Consider the following 20,463-nt stretch of genomic DNA (forward strand, 5'->3'; position numbering starts at 1 on the left):
AGAAAGGACTGTAATATTTGACTAATAGTTCTCTATTATTATACTTTTATTCTAAGAAAACCATAGTGCTGAAATTTCAAACTCACTTCTTTATTTTTCTACTTCTGTAACTAAGATTTCGTACCTCGGTACTTTGTACCTACGATGGTGCTGTGTGTGGCAACGTTGTACACTTTTCATGGTACTCTTGCACTCCATTATTGAGTACGCATGACAATAAAACCTAAATCTTAAAAAACAAATCTAATCAGATAAATCACTGTCTTGCTGACTGGCAGGGTAGGTTAGAGCTGTGGTGTGGGATTCATTAGGGTGATTAAGGTGTTGAAATGAGTGTTTTAATGAGGGACCTAGTGCTGAGGTGGCGGCTTTATTAAGGGAGATTAGTTAGGAGTTTGAGTTTTGATGTCGTTGGACTAGTAATCCAGAGAGCCAGGCTCATGATTTGGAATTGAATTTCAGTTTGGCAGGTGGTGAAATTTCATCCAGTGAAATCTGGAATCAAAAGTAAACCTGGGTTGTGACCATTATTAATTGTTGTAAAAGCCCATCTGTTTCACTAATGGTTTTTAGGGAAGAAAATTTCCAGACCCACAGCAGTGTGGTTGACTCTTAATTGCACTGTGAACTAGCCTAGCAAGCCACTTGTTTAAATCAAAAGAAACAGGATGGACTACCCATCAAACTGTATCACTTCATTGTCGCTGGATCAAACCCTGAAACTCCCTCCACAATAGCACTGCAGGTGTCTACATCTCAAGGAGTACAGTGAGTGGTTCAAGAAAACAGCTCACCACCACTTTCTCCTGAGCAATAAATGCTGCCCTAGCCAACGATGCCCACATCCCGTGAATGAATAAAACAAAAGTTGAACTTACATTAAGTAACTTTGCATTTTCATAACCTCAGGAGACTTCAAAGTGCTTCAAGAGAATCCCTTTGAACTGAAGTCACCATTGTAATATAGGAAGTAGAGGAGGCAATTTGTGCATAGCAGTGTTCCTGAAACGACAATGAGATGATGACTAGATAATCTGTTTTAGTGTGTAAAAAAACAAAGAACTGCAGATACTGGAAATCAGAAACAAAAACATAAATTTCTGGAAAAACCCAGCAGGTCTGGCAGCATCTGTAGAGAGAAAGCAGAGTTAACCTGCTGAGTTTTTCCAGCAATATCTCTTTTAATGATGTTGGCTAAGAGACTAATGTTGGCCTGGACACAAGCGAGCACTTTGATTTGGGGATACATTGCTGACTGAGTTACTGTGGCAAAATCTGAATCAACTACAATAGTGTGAAAGAGTATCTTTATGAGTTTACCTATTAAGCAAATTAAATTTCTGCTTGCCTATTGGTTCCTTTGTAGGTGCAATATATCATGCTGAGAGAATTAACATCGAGCTGAAAAAGAAATATGGAAGGAACTGGGAGAAAGAAAATCAAAGATTATGACAAATGACTTTGAAAATCAAACAGGTCTTATTAAAACTCTACCATTTTAAACGTGAACATTAACATTTGCAAAGCCAAGTCAGTAACAAACCATTTTGTAGAAGAAAGCTAACCCTAATATTCATTATACTGAGTCGCTTTAGCAAAAATGTGAGAGGTTTCCTGATTTGGGCCAGTATTTTTGAAATAGCTGCACAGAGGCTGGTATCCCATCACCAAGTCACCCTTTATTTACTTGTGCATAGTGCTCTGGCTGTGGCCATCCAGCTCAGAGTCAGACCCCTGAACTGAGGAGATTCTAAATCCCCTGTTAGTTTTTTTTTAGGAATGAGTGACAATAGCTGGGAATAGGTTAAAACAGAAATTTTATTAAATATAATGTGAAATAGCTGCACAGAGGCCGGTATCCATTCACCAAGTCACCCTTCATTTATTGTGCACAGTATACTGGCTGTAGCCAGCCAGCTTGGAGTCAGACCCCCAAACTGAGGAATTTCTAAATCCCCTGTTAATATTGGTCAGCCACTGTCCCCTGAATGGCCCAGGTTAACAACCTTCAATCACTGTGTTCTTGAAATGCAAATTCTCTGTAGCTGTGGATCAGGATACTAAAATAGATAGCTGCAGAGATAATGGAGGAATGGTTGTAATCTTCCAAAAAAAATTCCTTGGATTCTGTAGAAGTCCTGGAGGAGTGGAAAAATGCTAATATGACATCCTTATTCAAAAAGGAAGGGAGGCAACGAACATAGGCTGATTAGCCTAAAATCTATTGTTGGGAAAATATGTTGGAATTAATTATTCCGGAAGCAATAGCAGCACATTTGGAAAATTGCAATCTAATCAAGCAGAGTCAGCATGGTTTCAGGAAAGGGGAAATCGTGGCTGACTAATTTGTTAGAAGTTTTTGTGCAATTCCTAACCAGGGTGGATAGAATGGAAACCAGTAGATGTGTTGTATTTGGATTTTCAGAAGGCATTTGATGAGGTACCTCACAAAAGATAAAGTTACAAGAACCATGGTGTTGGAGGTAGTATATTGGTATGGATAGAGAATTGCGTAATAGAGAGGAAACAGCAAATGGGGATAAGGAGTTCATTTTCAGGTTTGGGAAACTGTAACCAGTCGGATTCCACATGGATCAGGCTGGGGCCGCATTTGTTTACAGAGTATTTAACGACTTGGAGGAAGGAAGTAAATGTGCCAGAGCCAAATTTGCAGACAGCGTAAAAATAAGTGGACTGGCAAGTTGTGAAGGGGATACAGAGAGGTATCAAAAGGGTAAGTAAATGGGCAAAAAATTGACAAATGGTATAAAATGTAGGAAATTGTAAGGTTGTTCATTTTGGAAGGGAGAACACAAGAAAAGGTATTTAGATGAGGGAAAGCTGCAGAAAGTTGCAACACAAGGAGTCTTGGGGGTATTTGTGCACAGAAAGCTGCACACAGGTTCAGGAGGTAATTAGGAAGGCTAATGAAATTTTGGCCCTTATTTCAAGGTAGTTGGAGTATAATAGTAGGGGAGTCTTACTGCAACTGTACAAGATGCTTAAGAGACCACATTTAGAGTATTGCGAGCAGTTTTGGTCCCCTCACTTAAGGAAAGATATTATTTCTTTGGAGACAGTTCAGAGACGGTACACTGAGATGATGCCTCGTACAGAGGGATTGTCTTGTGAGCAAAGGATAAACAGGTTGGGATTATACTCACTAGAGTTTATAAGAATGAGAGAGTGATTTCATTGAAGCATGTTGGATTTTAAGGGACCTGACAGGCTGAGAAATGCTGAGAGGATGTTGCTTCTCATGGGAGAGTCTAGAACCAGATGGCATAGACTCAGTAAAAGGGGATGTCAATTTAAGACAGAGATCAGGAGGAATTTCTGTTGGATGATAGTATAAGGTAGGGGTGGAGCTTAGATAGACCTTAGGTTTAGGGTAAAAGTTCGGCACAACATCGTGGGCTGAAGGACCTGTACTGTGCTGTACTGTTCTATGTTCTTATAGAAACATATAAAATTATGAAGGGAATAGATAAGATAGAAGTAGAGAGGATGTTTCCACTGGGAGGTGAAGCTAGGACAAGAGGGCATAGCCTCAAGATTAGAGAGAGCAGATTTAGGACTGAATTGAGAAGGAATTTCTTCACCCAGAGGGTTGTTAATCTATGGAATTCCTTGCCCAGTGAAGTAGTTGACGCTACTTCAGTAAACGTTTTTAAAGAAAAGGTAGATTTTTTTTGAACAATAAAGGAATTAAGGGATACGGTGAGAACGCGGGTAAGTGGATCTGAGTCCACGAAAAGATCAGCCATGATCTTATTGAATGGCGGAGCAGGCTCGAAGGACCAGACGGCCTACTCCTGCTCCTAGTTCTTATGTTCTTATGTTCTATGTATTGCTTGCGAAGTTTTAGCTTACAATAACTCTGTACATTCTGCGGACCAGCCTTTTCTTTAGAGTCATTCTGATATTGTACAATCTCTTTTCCTTCCTAACAAAATATTGTCTTTCAAATTTGAACAGTTGCATTTTTGTGTGTTATTTGAAGGAATTAATAAGCCTAGTTGTTGTCTGATGTAGTCATCGTGGCTGATATTGAATCTCTTCAATTCCTTGACATTTTGCAGTAACATTGACTTCACAAAAAATCCCACTTACGTTGTTCTGAAAGTGCAAGATCAGCAAAGTGAAAATGACTACAAATGATTGAGACGTCACATGCATTTTCTCTGATCTGCTGTTGTTCAAGGCAGTACATTTGTACTCATTTTAAGCTGTTGTCACATTGTTTTATACATTAAATGGAGGGGGTGGGGGGGTGCGGGGCGACAGTTGAATGCTATATTCCTCATTGATATTGAATAAACCTGTGCATTGTTTGCAGTTTGAGGCCCACAACGATGTCTGTCCCTCTGGAAGCAGCAAAATTGAGCCTAACAGCATTAAGATCAAGGTTTTCCCTATAACATCTTTACAACGTTTAAACCTATAGATATTACGGTGGTGTCATGGCTATGTTGGTGGATTAGGCTAGGATGTTGACTTCCTAGAAGTCTCCTGCCATGACTAGGTTCTAAAAGGAGCCCCTGACTGGAGTCTGGTGTCTACCATACAACTGAAGTGTCCCACCCAATGGAGCTGGTTTTGAGCGGTGGATGCTGTGATGCCCAGCTTGTTGGTATGGAAGAGAATGCTGCTAGGGAGGATCTTGAGAAATCACCACTGGTGTCTCCGTTGCTCTGTGGTACCTACTACAAATTACCAAGTTTCTGAAGCTACTTGGTCAACCATGACCTTAATCTTGGATTTGGAGGGCCATAATAATGTTTTAGGGATACATGCATAGGGTTGACTGGCTTGTGGTCAGCCGAAATGGAGAGGCAAATTTGGGAAGGCAATGAGAGACTTAATCAGGAATGTGAAGAGGCCAATTTGAGGCATCGGAGGGAGAGAGGACACAAACCTTGAAACATCCCACCCCCTGACCCCATCAAACGCCACCTACCCTGCACTGTAGCAGTAGCTACAGAATATGGTTTGGACTTACTAGCCATCTCAGAATGGAAGCAAGTCGATCTTGATCCTGAATGACTGCCTGAGAAGAAACGTATAGACATTTCAGATAACAAGGTGTAGAGCTGGATGAACACAGCAGGCCAAGCAGCATGAGAGGAGCAGGAAGGCTGACGTTTCAGGCCTAGACACTTCTCCAGAAAAGGGGGAGGGGAAGGGGGTTCTGAAATAAATAGGGAGAGAGGGGGAGGCGGATAGAAGATGGATAAAGGAGAAGATAGGTGGAGAGGAGACAGACAGGTCGAAGAGGCGGGGGCGGAGCCAGAAAAGGTGAGTGTAGCTGTGGAGTTGGGAGGGGATAGGTCAGTCCAGGGAGGACGGACTGGTCAAGGGGACGGGATGAGGCTGGTAGGTAGGAATTGGGAGTGGGGCTTGAGGTGGGAGGAGGGGATAGGTGGGAGGAAGGACAGGTTAGGGAGGTGGGGACAAGCTGGGCTGGTTTTGGGATACGGTCGGGGGAGGGGAGATTTTGAAGCTTGTGAAGTCCACATTGATACCATTGGGCTGCAGGGTTCCCAAATGAAATATGAGGTGCTGTTCCTGCAACCTTCGGGTGGCATCATTGTTGCACTGCAGGAGGCTCAGGATGGACATGTCGTCTGAGGAGTGGGAGGGGGAGTTGAAATGGTTCACGACTGGGAAGTGCAGTTGTTTGTTGCGAACCGAGCGTAGGTGTTCCACAAAGCAGTCCCCAAGCCTCCGTTTGGTTTCCCCGATGTAGAGGAGGCCACATCGGGAACAGCAGATACAGTGTACCACATTAGCAGATATGCAGGTGAACATCTGTTTGATGTGGAAGGTCTTCTTGGGTCCTGGGATGGGAGTAAGGGGGGAGGTGTAGGGGCAGGTGTAGCACTTCCTGCGGTTGCAGGGAAAAGTGCCGGGGGTGGTGGGGCTGGTGGGGAGTGTGGAACAGACGAGGGATTCACGGAGAGAGTGGTCCCTCCGGAAAGCAGATAAGAGTGGGGAGGGAAAATTGTCTTTGGTAGTGTGGTCAGATTGCAGATGGCGGAAGTGCCGGAGGATGATGCGTTGAATCCGGAGGTTGGTGGGGTGGTACGTGTGGACGAGGGGGATTCTGTTTTGGTTGTTATTGAGGGGAGGGGGTGTGAGGGATGAGTTGTGGGAAATGCGGGAGACGCGGTCAAGGGCGTTTTCGACCACTGTGGGGGGGATGTTGCGGTCCTTGAAAAACGGGGACATCTGGGATGTCCGGAAGTGGAATACCTCATCTCGGGAGCAGATGCGGTGGAGGTGAAGGAATTGGGAATAGGGGATGGCCTTTTTGCAGGAAGGTGGGTGTGAGGAGGTGTATTCTAGGTAGCTGTGGGAGTTGGTAGGCTTGAAATGGATATCAGTTTCCCGGTGGTTGCCAGAGATGGAGACAGAGAGGCCAGGAAGGAGAGAGAGGTATTAGAGATGGTCCAGGTGAACTTAAGGTTGGGGTGGAAGGTGTTGGTGAAGTGGATGATTTGTTTGAGCTCCTCGTGGGAACACGAGGCAGTGCCGATTCAGTCATTGACATATAGATATTTCACCCTGGCAATTTGAGAATTAGTTGAAAAAATATGGAAGTGAAATACTGGTGCCTCATTGGCCCCCTTCTCCTGATCAGACCTTTCTCTTTTCCCAAGGTCGGTGCTCTATGGGGGCTGCCTCACTCTTAGCCATTCCAATAAACCTCTATACCTTAACATCCCACCCTCTCAGCTTTCCCGACCTTGTGGCCTCCCCATTTTGCTTTCATCCTGAATGTGCATCTTGTGACTGGGGCTTAGAATCTGGGGACTGCTTGTGGTCTCAACAGTGGCTATTGCTTCCACTGGCACTGCAGAATTACCAGCTGGTCTGAATGGTTGGCACACTCCTGAATTGGGGATTCCTCCTGAGTGAGGGGCAGATGTCTCAGTCTGGCCACTAAACAATGGACCAAAGCACTGCCAACGTTGACTGCTGTGTTCCTGATGACCATTTTCAGTAGCTCCTGGAAAGTTTGGCTTTAATTTTTTTACATTTTGCTCCCAATTCTTAGACTTCTCAGAATGACAGAACTATTATTGTGCAGAAGGAGGCCATTCAGCCCAACATGTCTGTACTAGTTATATTGTCCATTTCAGATCTATTAATCTAGTGTCAACCTCCTGTCTTTTCCCCATAATCCCTGCACATCATTACGATCCAAAAAAATGTCCAATGCCCTCTTGAATGCTTTCAAAAAACCGTAATTTCCCCTACCCTGCCACCACAGGAAATAACTTAAGATCTTGAAAATGTAAATCAAACTATTCCAAGATTTAGGAGCGAATTACAGCAGATGCTGGAATCTGTACTGAAAACAAAAAATGCTGGAAATCACAACCAGTCAGGCAGCATCTGTGGAACTTGGGTTGAATTGGGGAGCTCTGATGAACAGTCAACTAGACTCAACACGTTAGTTTGCTCTCTCTCCATGGATGCTGCCTGACCCGTTGTGATTTCCAGCAGCTTTTTTTAGAGATAACAAGGTGTAGAGCTGGATGAACACAGCAGGCCAAGCAGCATCAGAGGAGCAGGAAAGCTGATGTTTCGGGTCTAGACCCTTCTTCAGAAATGGAGGAGGGGAAGGGGACTCTGAAATAAATAGAGAGAGGGGGAGGCGGATAGAAGATGGATAAAGGAGAAGATAGGTGGAGAGGAGATAGACAGGTCAAAGAGGCGGGGATGGAGCCAGTAAAGGTGAGTGTAAGTGGTGAGTTAGAGGGGGGATAGGTCAGTCCAGGGAGGATGGACAAGTCAAGGGGGCGGGATGAGGTTAGTAGGTAGGAGATGGGGGTGCGGATTGAGGTGGGAGGAGGGGATAGGTGGGAGGAAGGACAGGTTAGGGAGGTGGGGACAAGCTGGGCTGGTTTTGGGATACGGTCGGGGGAGGGGAGATTTTGAAGCTTGTGAAGTCCACAATGATACCATTGGGCTGCAGGGTTCCCAAACGAAATATGAGGTGCTGTTCCTGCAACCTTCGGGTGGCATTGTTGTGGCACTGCAGGAGGCCCAGGATAGACATGTCGTCTAAGGAGTTGGAGGAGTTGAAATGGTTCACGACTGGGAAGTGCAGTTTGTTGAGAACTGAGCGTAGGTGTTTTTCTTATTGTTTTCTGTTTCAAGATTTAGTTGCATTTCATAAAACTGATTTCATTTTCTATTTGTTTGATTTTTATTTGTTTTCTCATTGTTTCACTTCTCACTGGGAAATGGATCCAGAGGCCTCAACATCATTTTAGTCATTAGTGAAGCACTGAACTGCAAGCTCAGACCCTGACCTATTGAAACCAATTTTGGTTCTGCTTCCGCTAAGATGCCCAGCCTAAGATCATCTGTTTGCAGTCAAGTATACAGTTTGGAAGCAAGCCATTCGGCCCATCAAGTCCACACTGACCCTCCAGAGAGCATCCCACCCAGACCCAACCTCCAACCCTATCCCAGTAACCCTGCATTTCCCATTGATAATCCACGTAGCTTGCACATCCCTGGACACTATGGGGCAATTTAGCATGGCCAATTCACCTAACCTACAAATCTTTGGTCTGTGGGAGGAAACTGGAGCACCTAAAGGAAACGCACACAGACAGGGGGAGAATATGCAAACTCCACACAGACAGTCACCCAAGCCTGGAATCGAATGCAGGTGCCTGGCGCTGTGAGGCAGCAGTGCCAACACTGAGTCACTGTGGTGCCCAATAAAGGTCAAACTGAGAGATAGTAAGAACTGCCGACACTGGAGTCAGAGACAACACACTGTGGAGCTGGATGAACACAGCAGGCCAGGCAGCATCAGAGGAGCAGGAAAGTTGACGTTTCGGGTTGGAGTTACTACTGCTGCATTTATACAGTCAGCAATAAATAAAACCTTTTTGAAAAAGTTTAATTTGACATTTTTCTGTTTAGTTTGTCCCAGTTAATCATTGGATTAGTATGATTATTAGAATTTCCTTGAGCTTTCCTTGTGCCTGAAGCACAGTTATAAGCTTAACTTTCAACTTCTTGCATGATCTGAATTATGTTTCTTAATTCTTTCATTGTATCTGAATGTCAATGGCAAGAGCAGAATTTGTTGCCCATCCCTTATTGCTTTGCTTGCTGGGCTATATCAGAACACAGTGAGTGTCAACCACATTGGAGTCACGTATATCAGGTAAGGATGGAAGTGCCCTCCTGTAAAATACATTAGTGGACTGATGGATTTCTTATGCCAGTAGGCAATGATTTCGCAGTCACCATTACTGAGACCTACTTTTGTCTATTAACTGAATACAAATACCCACCAACTGCAGTGGCTGGATTTGCAAGTGTGTGTGCAAAGCGTTAATTTGAGTCTCTGGGTTTCTAGTCTAGTGGCTTTGCCAACAAACCACCATCTCTCATTGAGAATTGTGCTATTCTTGCTCTGCAATAGATGGTATCAATGTTCTTCTCCACAGAAAGAAGGAAGAAAGGCCAGCTTTTCAAAGCACCATGTAAGTTCTAGGTCCTGACCCCGTATTTCAGTGGTATCATTTCATGCAGCTTAATGATTAAATACTAATGCCTAAATTAGATGCGTGGTGAGATTGGCACCCAAAGGCAGTCAAGTCACATTGGGGCCTGCTATGGCCTTGCCAAAGGGAGTAGGTATCTCCTCTGAAGGCAGGGAGGATAAATGATTAACATTAATGGTAACTGGCCAAGTGAAAGGTAATGTGCAGGTTTGGACACAGATTACCTGAGGGCCCAATGTGAGAAACATTTGCTTTGCAGGGAGCCTGACAAATCTACACGTACGTTGTTTCGGTCACATAAAGAACCAAAAATTTTGGAAATATTCAGCAGGGTGGGCAGCATTTGTGGAGAGAAAATTAATTAATGATTTAGATCAATGGCCTTTCGTCAGAATGGACCTGAAGCATAAACTCTGCTTTTACTCCACAGGTTCTGCCTGACCTTCTGAGTTTTTCTAGCAATTTCTGATTTCCTGCATCCGCAGTTCTTTGGTTTTTTTTCTTTTTTTTTTCACATTAACTCTCTCCCTCCGCAGATGCTGCCAGAGTGACCGAATATTTTTAATGTGTTCTGTTTTTATTTCACATGCAGTCCTTCAATTTGAGGCTGAACCTGGTTCCTACAGCATCTTTGCTTTTATTCTCTATGCTCTCATTAATAAAGCACTGAATACAATGCGCTTCATTAATTGCCATCTCATTACCTATTGCTAGGAGAAACTACCTGACTGTTTATGAAGCAGATCCTGATGAATCATGGGAATGCAGCTCAGGTGAACTGGAGCAACGAGGCCGACTGGGGAGTGAGGTTGGCTGCTTGTCTGCATCTAACTCCACCGAGAAATGTGACATCTTGGATAGTCTCCACCTGAACTTCATACTTCCTAACAAGCTGAGGTAATCAATATTTATTATTAGTTATTGTTATTATTAGTTATTATTATTAATATCTTTTTAAAATTAATCCATGTTTAACCGTTTTAACCATTCATTTTAACAATTGTTTAATTATCCTGCTGATAATTAGTTTAATTTTCTCTCTGGTTTCTTCCGCTTCCCTCATAAAAGCTGTAATTGTGCTTGACTGAGCTTCATGGGCCCAAACTATAGATTATATTCCTCATTCAGGCACTGTTTATACATGGTCACAAATGTGAGCTACCAACTCCATTCCTCCTCCTACACTCTGTCTGAGGCTGTATTTGACTGTGTGCATCCCTATTTGATCCCAAGTTGAACTCCTGGCTTTTATCTTCTCCATAACATCTCTTTACGATCATCCATTTCTTCTAAAAGCCCCACTCATACCTTTTTTTTACCCTCAGTCCTGACTGTTCTGATGCTTTCCTGCTGGTCCACAACACTGCATCCTCTGTAAAACTCAAAATTCTGTAGCCTTTACCAAACTTGCAACATTTACCCATTGTTCCTGTTGTTCCATGCCTCCATTAGCTCCCGGTGAAGCCAAGCCTCAATTTTAAAATTCTCATACCTATCTTCAAAGTCTTCTATTTGCCCATCCCTCCCTAACTCTATGATCTCCTTCAGCATTACAGTCCTCAAAGATTTCTTTAGCTTTCCAATTCTGGTCTTTCATTCACCCTTGATTTTATCACTTTATCCACAGCTTAAGCTTTCTTGCATTTATGTTCTTGAATTTCCTCCCAAACTTTTGCCCCATTTATTCTTCCTATAGGATCTTCCCAATATCCTTCTCTTTGATCAAGCTTTTGGTCACTCGTCCTAAAATCTCCTACCTGTCTAGGCCTTAAGTTTTATCCAATAATGGCTCTGCAAGTATTGTAGTGGGCTCATGGTGATATGTAGGCAAGATATTCAGCGTCATCAGTGATGTATAACCGCATGATGATCAGAACTACTGGGAAACTTCGATCTAGAAGTCTTGTGTAAAATCTTGTCCTGTATGTAGTTAGAAGACGAAGTTCAATAGAATTTAATGTTTACTTACAACATACCACCCCCAAATCTCAATAAACTCAGATCCCAGAAATGATTAGAGAACAAGCACAGATAGTGGTAACAAACCATGAAGCATGTTGAGACAGTAGTAGTGCTATATAAATGTAAATTATTGTTTTAAGTAGGCTCAATGACCTTCAAATCTCATTTGAGTCCACCTTATAGAGTCATAGAGTTGTAAAGCATGGAAACAGACCCTTTGGTCCAGCTTGTCCATGCCGATCAGATATACTAAATTAATCCAGTCCCATTTGCCAGCATTTGGTTCATATCCCTCTAAACGCCTTCTATTCATGTACCCATCCAGATGCCTTTTAAATGTTGTAGTTGTAACAGCCTCCACCACTTCCTCTGGCAGCTCATTCCATATTCGCATCACCATATAAACCTGTGCCACCTAGTTTTGGACTCCCTCACCCTGGGGAAAAGACCCTGGTTATTCAGCATATCCATGCCCCTCATGATTTTATAAACTTCTTTAAGGTCACCCCTCAGCCTCCGATGCTCATTGGAAAATCGCCCCAGTCTATTCAGGCTTTCCCTTTAACTCATGCCCTCCAATCCTGGCATCATCCTTGTATATCCTTTCTGCAGCCTTTCAACACTCTTAACAACATCTTTCCCACAGCAGGGAGACCAGAATTGAATGCAGTATTCTGAAAGTGGCCTAACCATGTCCTGTACAGTCGCAATGACATCCCAATTCTTATACTCAATGCACTGACCAATAAAGGCAAGTGTATCAAACGCCACCTTCACCACCCTGCCTACCTGTGACTGCACCTTTAAGGAACTGTAGACCTGCACCCCAGGTCTCTTTGTTTGGCAACACACCCCAGGAACCCATCATCAAGTGTACAAATCGTGCCCTGATTTATCTTACCCTGATACATTGTTACATTTTTATAGTTCATGGTCCAATCATTTGGAGCAGAGTTTAAGGATCAAGTATGGGGGAAGAGGCGTAAATTCAATTCATGTGCTTCCTACCACTTCCACGCCTGTAGCTGACTTGGCAATAATTTTGCAAAGGGGTAGGTAAGGCTTTGAGTAGCCTGCCCAACCTCACCATAATTGAAGCCTTTAAGCAGTCAATTAATGGCACTTTAGGCCATTACCCACGTGAACACAATTCATTGCCCAACAGGAGAGGGTCAGGGATGAGGCTGGGAGGCCCATTAGGTTAAACAGCTCTAGGACTGGGTGGGTCCCACTTTCCCGGTAAGGGAGGCTTCCCTCAACATGAATAAGATCAATGTCTTCTCCTGGAAATCAATGACGTCAAAAGGTAGGATTACACATCCAGTCTAAGAAAATCCTTGTTTTGCTCCCCAGTCATTTATGTTCACATTGTTGTCTAAGATTAGGGTAATAGGCTATCATGAAGTTCCTTTACAGTCCACTTACCAGATATGTTTTTCCATTCAATTTTGTTTGAGCTATTGGACAAAAGCTACACTGCATGATTTCAATCTGATGGCATTATTACTTTCATTAACAAAGCTTATGAAGAAATTTGCTTTTTCTGGCTGAAGGTGGCAGTGCTGTATAATCAAGAGCCTGAGCGATGGTGTGGGTGAAATTCCAGATTTATACTGAACATTTGGTTAACAACTATCAATGAATTTGTGGTAACTGCGGTAATTTCAGATACCAGTGCTGTCAGCATGTTGTATCTTCTCATTTCCAACCTCTGGTGGTCTGTTGATGGGGCAGTTTGCTGCCACCACTCCTCCTTTCTAGGCTAAGTCTGAGGAGCTGTATAATTAGCTGTGGTAGAGGATAGAGCATGAGAGAGTCTTGACAAGAAGAGCATTTGTTGTGCAAAACAAGGCATAGTTTATTGCACAATAACAATAAATATGGACATTAGGCATAATTAGTCTGGGTGGAGCTCAATACAGTTCAGTGTTAGCTCTCAGAACCATTACTACATACAACAGTAGCTAGCATTGCTGGATGATTGGTTAACTGAAGGGACACAGTTTCAACAATTTATACGTTTCAGTATCTGGAACAGAATGCAGTTTCTGTTTATCTTACACTGTTCCAATTAATATATTAATTAGTGAGTTCACTGCCCAAATTATTGCTGTGTGATTGGCTATCTCTGCGTTCCATTCGGACCAGTATAATCTGAATAAAATTCTAATTGTGTTCCTTTGAACTAGCTCTTCACATCTGCAGTGCATGCATATATTTCTTTACATGGGTCTGTGTACATCATGATTTATTTGCACAAGTGTTGCATTACTAGGATGCAGAGTATCCAAAGTAGCAAAGGTACATAAGGAATCAACATGCATTGAGGCCAATGATCTTCTTTCATAACTGTTTTGCAGGTCAAGGAGTGAGGGAATTGGCTCATGATTTGAGAGTATCATTTCCCTCCAGACAGCAGGAGTGATATTGTTATTCCAAGCGTCTATATCTCCTGCGTTCAATTTCCTTGAAGAGAGTGTGGGGGTGTTTTTTTCTCTTTTGGACTTCTGCCTTAGCCTGCTTGGTACCATTGCTCCTATTGTAGATGTGATTCTTAAAATATACTTGAAAGATTAATGAACCCTTGAGTGATATTATCTGAGAATCATGAGTGTAAGACAGGCACTGTATTCTTTCCTTATTGCTGTTTAGCCAGATGCTGAATTGTATGGGCTAATGATTGATTGATTGATTTATTGTCGTGTGTACTGAAATGCCGTGAAATGCTTTGTTTACGAGCAGTACAAGCAGACCATAGCAAGCAAAAGATGCAGAGATCGAAAGGACTTAAAGCAGGTTACATTATTTGAGGCTAGAATCAATCCAACAGTTTGATAACGGCTGGAAAGAAGCTGTTCCTGAGCTTGTTGGTGCGTGTGTTCAGGCTTCTGTATCTTCTGCCTGATGGAAGAGGTTGTAGGAGGTCATTACCAGGGTGCGATGGGTCTTTGATGATGTTGGCCACCTTTCTGCAGCAGTGACCCGTGTAAATATAGTCCATAGATGGAAGGTTGGCTTCCATGATGGTCTGGGCTGTTGACACCACCTCCTGTAGTTTCTTACGGTCCTGGGCAGAGCAGTTGCCATACCAAGCCGTTAGGCACCCACACAGTATGGTTTCAATGGTACATCTGTAGAATTTGGTGAGGGTCCTTATGAACATGCCAAATTTCCTGAGCCGCCTGAGGAAGAAGAGGCGTTGTTGTGACTTCTTCACTGTCACATCTACATGGGAAGTCCAGGACGGTCATCAGTTATCATCACTCCGAGGAACTTGATGCTCTTCACTCTCTCAGCTCTGTTGATATAAATGGGGGCGTGTTCTCCTCCTGTCTTTCTGAAGTCAATGATCAGTTCTTTAGTTTTGCCAACATTGAGAGGCAGGAGGTGTTCTCTAGTTTCCAGATAATTACCGCTATTTTTCACAGGGTTCATGCCAGTGACTAATAAAAGTACAAATGAGCTGAGTGAAAAAACTTTGGGTAACTCCCTCTCTTTTTAATTAGCATAAACGTGTTGCAACTCTGTAAGGAAATCTCATTGTGATTGTGTTCATCACATTGTGATCATTGTGTTCCTCATGGTGACTGTTAAAATCAGGCACCATCAAGGAAGTGGTACGGTCACAAATTGTTCTTTTTGACTCTGACATACGTTAATTTTTTATTTATTCATTGGACATGGACGTGGCTGGCTGTCCAGCATTTATTGCCCCTCTCTAGCTGCCCTTGAGAAGGTGATGGTTACCTGCCTTCTTGAACTGCTCCAGTCCACGTGCTGTAGGTTGATCCACAATGCCGTTAGGAAGGGAATTCCAGGATTTTGACCCAGCAACACTGAAGGAATGGCAATATATTTCCGAGTTAGGATGTTGAGTAGCTTGGAGGGGATCTTGCAGGTGGTGTTGATTAGTACTATTGCCCTTATCCTTCTACTTACTAGTGGTTGTTGCATTGAAGGTGCTGCCTAAGGAGCTTTTGGTGAGTTTCTGCAGTGAGTGTTGTTCCTAAGGATCAGTCGTCGATGGACTGGATGTTTGTGAATGTGGTGTCAATCAAGTGGTCTGCTTTGTCCAGGATGGTGTCAAATTTCTTGATTGTTGTTGGAGTTGTACCCATCCAGGCAAGTGGGGAGTATTCTACACCACTCCTCACCTGAGCCTTGTTGATGGTGGACAGGCTTTGTGGAGTCAGGAGGTGAGATACTCATAGCTTCATAGCAAGGAAAATGCTGAATAACCTTGAACAAATAGGTTTTTCAGCCAACAAAACTCTTATCAGCAAGGAGAACAGTCCTGTGACTTCCAAGCTGAAAATAACTGCTGAGTATTAGATTTCACCAATTGCGTTCTGAGGCAGCTTTTATTCCACCGAGAGATGGATCAGCAAGGAAGTGTAATGAGCTAGATTTGCTTGTTCTTCGATGTAATAGCTACAGGCTGTGATGGAGAAATATAATTATGTTTAGGTAAGGGCCAGCTTGGTGGGGAAGTGTTGAGCAAGTGCAAAATGGGAATGAACCAATTGTGAAGCAGGAGCTGGTTACAGGATGAACATAATGATTTTGTTAAACTGCTGGGAATACAGCCTGTGTCTCAGGGTAAAATAAGATGTCAAACTAAGAGCATCTGTAATCACCTTTTGAACAGTTCAAGACTACAGTTATATGCGTGCACACGTGTGAGTGAGGGAGAGAATGAGAGAAAGAGAGAGAAAATTTGAATTAACAGAAGATAAAGGCCACAATTATTAAAGCAATATTCTTAGCTTCAAGCTTTTTGTAAATATAAAAAAAGACAATGCCTTCTTAATGACCTTATCCTGCTGCTTTCAAGGATTTTTGGACATGCACATGAAGGTCCCTCTGTGCCTCTGTACTTTTTAGGGTCCTTCCATTCATCCTGTATTCCCCTGCTTTTTAGATGGCCCAAAATGCATCACCTCACACTTTTCTGGATTAAGTTCCATTTTCCACGTTCTGCCTATCTGACCAGCCCATCTATATCATCCTGCAATCTAAGGCTTTCCACCTTACTGTTTACCACACTGCCAATTTTTGTGTTACGTGTGAACGTACAAGAATGATTCCAGGGATGAGGAGCTTTAGTTTTGAAGGTAGATTGAAGAAATTGGGACAGTCTTCCTTGGAGACGAGAAGACTTAAAGGAGTTTTCGTTGATGAATTGAAGATTGTCAGTGTTCTGGACAGAGAGATACAGAGAGAAACTATCAGACTCATGACAGAATCAAGCATGAAATGACACACACCGAAACTAATTATCAAAGAAGTGAAAAATGGCAGAAGGAAAAATATTTTCACACAGCGGTTGAGGTCTGAAATGTATTGCCTGAGGGACTAGTGGAGCTTTCAAAAGGGAGTTATTGTGTGCAGTTTTGTTCTACTTATCTCAGGAGAGATGTTATTGCCGTAGAGGAAGTGCAACAAATGTTCACTAGAGCGTGGCATCAAGGAGCCCCAGCAAAACTGGAGCCAATGGGAAGAGAATAGTGCAAAACCTTCTGCTGGTTGGCATCATACCTGGCACATAGGAAGATGGTTGTGTTTGTTGGAGGTCAGTCATCTCAGCTCCAGGACATCCCTGCAGGAGTTCCTTGGGGTAATGTCCTAGGCTCAACCATCTTCAGCTGCTTCATCAAAGACCTTCCCTCCATCATAATGTCAGAAGTGGGGATGGTCGCTGAAGATTGTGCAATGTTCAGCACTAAACACAACTCCTCAGTTACAGAAGGAGTCCATGTCCAAATGCAGCAAGTTTGGTTGTGGATTGATTTGGGCTGAAAAGTGGAAAGTAAGATTCATGCCAAAGGCGAGGCAATGACCACCTCTAATAAGAAACAATCTAACCATTACCCCATGTCATTCAATGGCATTACCATCACTGAAATTCCAGCAATCAAAATCCTGGGGTTACAATTGACCAGAAACTGAACTGGACCAACCATATAAATACTGCGGCTACAAGGATTGGTCGAAAGCTAGGAATCCTGCAGTGAGTAACTCACTTCCTGACTCCGAAAGCCTGTTCATGATCTGCAAGTACAAATCAGGAGTGTGATGGAACACTCCCCATTTGCCTGGATGAATAGAGCTCCAACAATACTCTAGAAACTTGACACCATCCAGGACAAAGCAGCCTGCTTGATTGATACCACATCCACAAAGGTTCACCACAGCGTTCAGTAAAAGTAATGTGTACCATTTACACGATGCACTCGAGAAACTTTCCAAGACTGTTGTGGCAGTACTCTCCAAACCCACGACGACTACCATCCAGAGGGACAAGGGCAGCAAATACATGGGAACACCACCACTTGCAAGTTCCCCTCCTAGCTGTGCACTATCCTGACTTGAAAATACACTGCTGTTCCTTCCATGTCACTGGGTCAAAATCCTGGAATACACCCTGCCCAATCACATTGTGCTACTACCTACAACAAATGCACTTCAGTGTTTCAAGAAGGCAGCTCATTACCACCTTCTCAAGGGCAACGAGGGACAGACAATAAATACTAAGCCATGCAGCAGCATCCATATCCCACGAATGAATTTAAAAAATGTTTTGGGGAGGACATTAAATTCTGCCAAACATGTGTGTTGATTTTTGAAGCTTTTATTGACAAAAGGCAATAGGTGCTAGAATGGTTGTACTTTTAAGACTTAATGGATTTCTGTTAATATAAGGTATTAAGGAATGAAGGGGAAAGGTGCACTTGTGGAGCTTCTAATAAGACCATAACAAATAAGAACAGGTGTAGGCCATTTGGCCACTTAAGCCTACTCTGCCATTCAATAGGATCGTGGCTGATCTGATATTGCTCACGTCCACTTTCCTACTCTTTCTGTAACCTTTGATTTCCCTACATTTCAACCATGATCTCCTTAACTGATAGAATATGTTCAAGATGCTGAATGGCCAACTCCAATTTCTAAGTTTCTAGATCAGAATAATCATTGTATGTTTGTAAAATTTATGATTATGTGCCTCCCTTGAAAGCCAAATCCGAACCATATTACTGTCAATCACAGTCAGTTAAGTATAGACTCTTAAATGTTGATTGTGTCTATATTTACACCTCTTTGATTTGTTTTTTTTTGCAGATGTGTTTTAAGAGTTCTGAAGACTTCCAGTCTCTTCATCTTTGTTGTTATTTGCTCAGTAGGTGATCCATTTCCCATTATTTCATGTAGAGATAGCTTTACAAAGCTTTCATATATGCAGTCTCGTGGGTAAAAACAGAGACTGAGCACAAAACCTAGTTAATCAAGGCCACTGTTATTTGCTGCCAGATGGGCATTATGCTTTGGAAATAGAAGTTATTCACCATATCTCTGTGCTGTCTAATAATGCTCCTGTGAAGCCACTTTGAATGTTTTACTATGGAAAAAGTGATATAGAATTGCAATATGTTAGTGTTGTGTGGTTTTAATGAATGAGGCAGGTGGTGACCTCATGGTAATGTCACTGGGCACATAGTCCAGAGTCCCACACAAAAAAAGAAATCCGGCAGACACAATGGAGAAACTTAACAGGTCAGGCTGTATCTTCTTCGGGGCCCGAGTATAAGGCTGCCAACCAAGTACGAAGAGGAATGAGTGGATCAGATGTTGAAGGCATCCAGAGAAAAAAACAAAGACTGTCTTAATTCCAGCAAAGGAGCAATATGGAAATATAGATATCCAAAATAGACGTCTATGGTAGGTGAATAGTAGAAAATTGGACAGCTTTGCTGACAGCAAATCTATCCACCAAGACATTGTGAGGAAGCGGAAAGGTCTGTCATCGAGATGAAGGACAGTGTTCATGCTTGGAAGTCGTTGAAGTCAGTATCTGTGCCTATAGGTTCTAACGTAGCTAAGCAGAAAATGAGGCACTGTTGAGAACATGTTTCAAATTATTACCATATTTGGGTTGGTCTGTGAACACGTTTAATAAGTCACTGGGTCAGATCTTAAACCAGTGTGTGTCTGAAAGTAGGTGACTGTGAAAGGCCCTGGAGTGTTTATGTAAGTTTGTTTATGTTGTGGGAGCTTACAGACAGCAGAGGGAAAAACTTTTAAGCTATTAGTTGTGGTAGTGTCTAAGATAAGTAAGTTAAATGTAAAGAAAAAGGTTCAAAGCTTTTGGGTTCAGTTGACAGAGACCTGACTGAAGTCAGATGCAAGTATAGTTTCTCTGAGCAAGGTGATTGTTCCGAACAGTTAAGCAAATAAGTTATCTCAATAAAAGAGTGCTGTTTGTGAAATGTGCGCTGGTTACTCAAATTTGTGAACAGGACATTGGTTACGCCATTTTTGGAATATGCATTCAATTCTGGCCTCCCTGCAGTAGCAAAGATGTTGTTAAACTTAAAACAGTGCAGAAAAGGTTTACAGGGATGTTGCCAGGGCTGGAGGGTTTGAACTATAGGGAGAGGCTGAATAGGCTGGGGCTATTTTCCCTGGACCATCAGAGGTTGGGGGGTGACCTTATAGAAGTTTGTAAAATCATAGGGGGCAGTGATAGGGTGAACTACCAAAGTCTTTTTCCCAAGGTAGGGGAGTCCAAGACTAGAGGGCATAGGTTTAAGGTGAGAGGAGGAAGATTTAAAAGGGCCCTAGGAGGCAACTTTGCAGAGGGTGGTGCGTGTATGGAATCAGCTGCCAGAGGAAGTGGTGGAGGCTGATACAATTCCAACATTTAAAAGGTAACTGGATGGGTATGTGTTTAGGAAGAGGGTCACAGAGATATGGGCCAAATGCTGGTAAATGTGACTAGGTTAGTTTAAGATATCTGGTCAGCATGGACGTGTTGGGTTGAAGGGTCTGTTTCCATGTTGTACAACTCTATGACTTTAAGTTCTTAGTTCTGTGGGTAGTTAAAGGAAAAGACCTCACAGCTGAAACAGCACAGCTGGAACTGAGAAGATGCAGTTAAGTTAAACTTACAAATTTGATAGGGTAG

At 42.8% G+C, this 20,463-nt stretch overlaps 1 protein-coding gene across 1 annotated transcript in view; it reads left to right on the forward strand.

Moving 5' to 3' along the window:
• The window catches only part of oca2 (oculocutaneous albinism II), a 403,227-nt gene that overhangs the window by 73,357 nt on the left and 309,407 nt on the right, over positions 1 to 20,463 (forward strand). Inside the window, exons 3-4 of the mRNA XM_048598233.1 lie at positions 10,254 to 10,436; positions 18,621 to 18,678. Of these exons, the coding sequence (XP_048454190.1) occupies positions 10,254 to 10,436; positions 18,621 to 18,678 (241 nt within the window). The remainder of the gene's footprint in view (positions 1 to 10,253; positions 10,437 to 18,620; positions 18,679 to 20,463) is intronic.

This window comes from Rhincodon typus, chromosome 6, assembly GCF_021869965.1.
Source record: "Rhincodon typus isolate 14 chromosome 6, sRhiTyp1.1, whole genome shotgun sequence".
Classification (NCBI taxonomy): Eukaryota; Metazoa; Chordata; class Chondrichthyes; order Orectolobiformes; family Rhincodontidae; genus Rhincodon; species Rhincodon typus.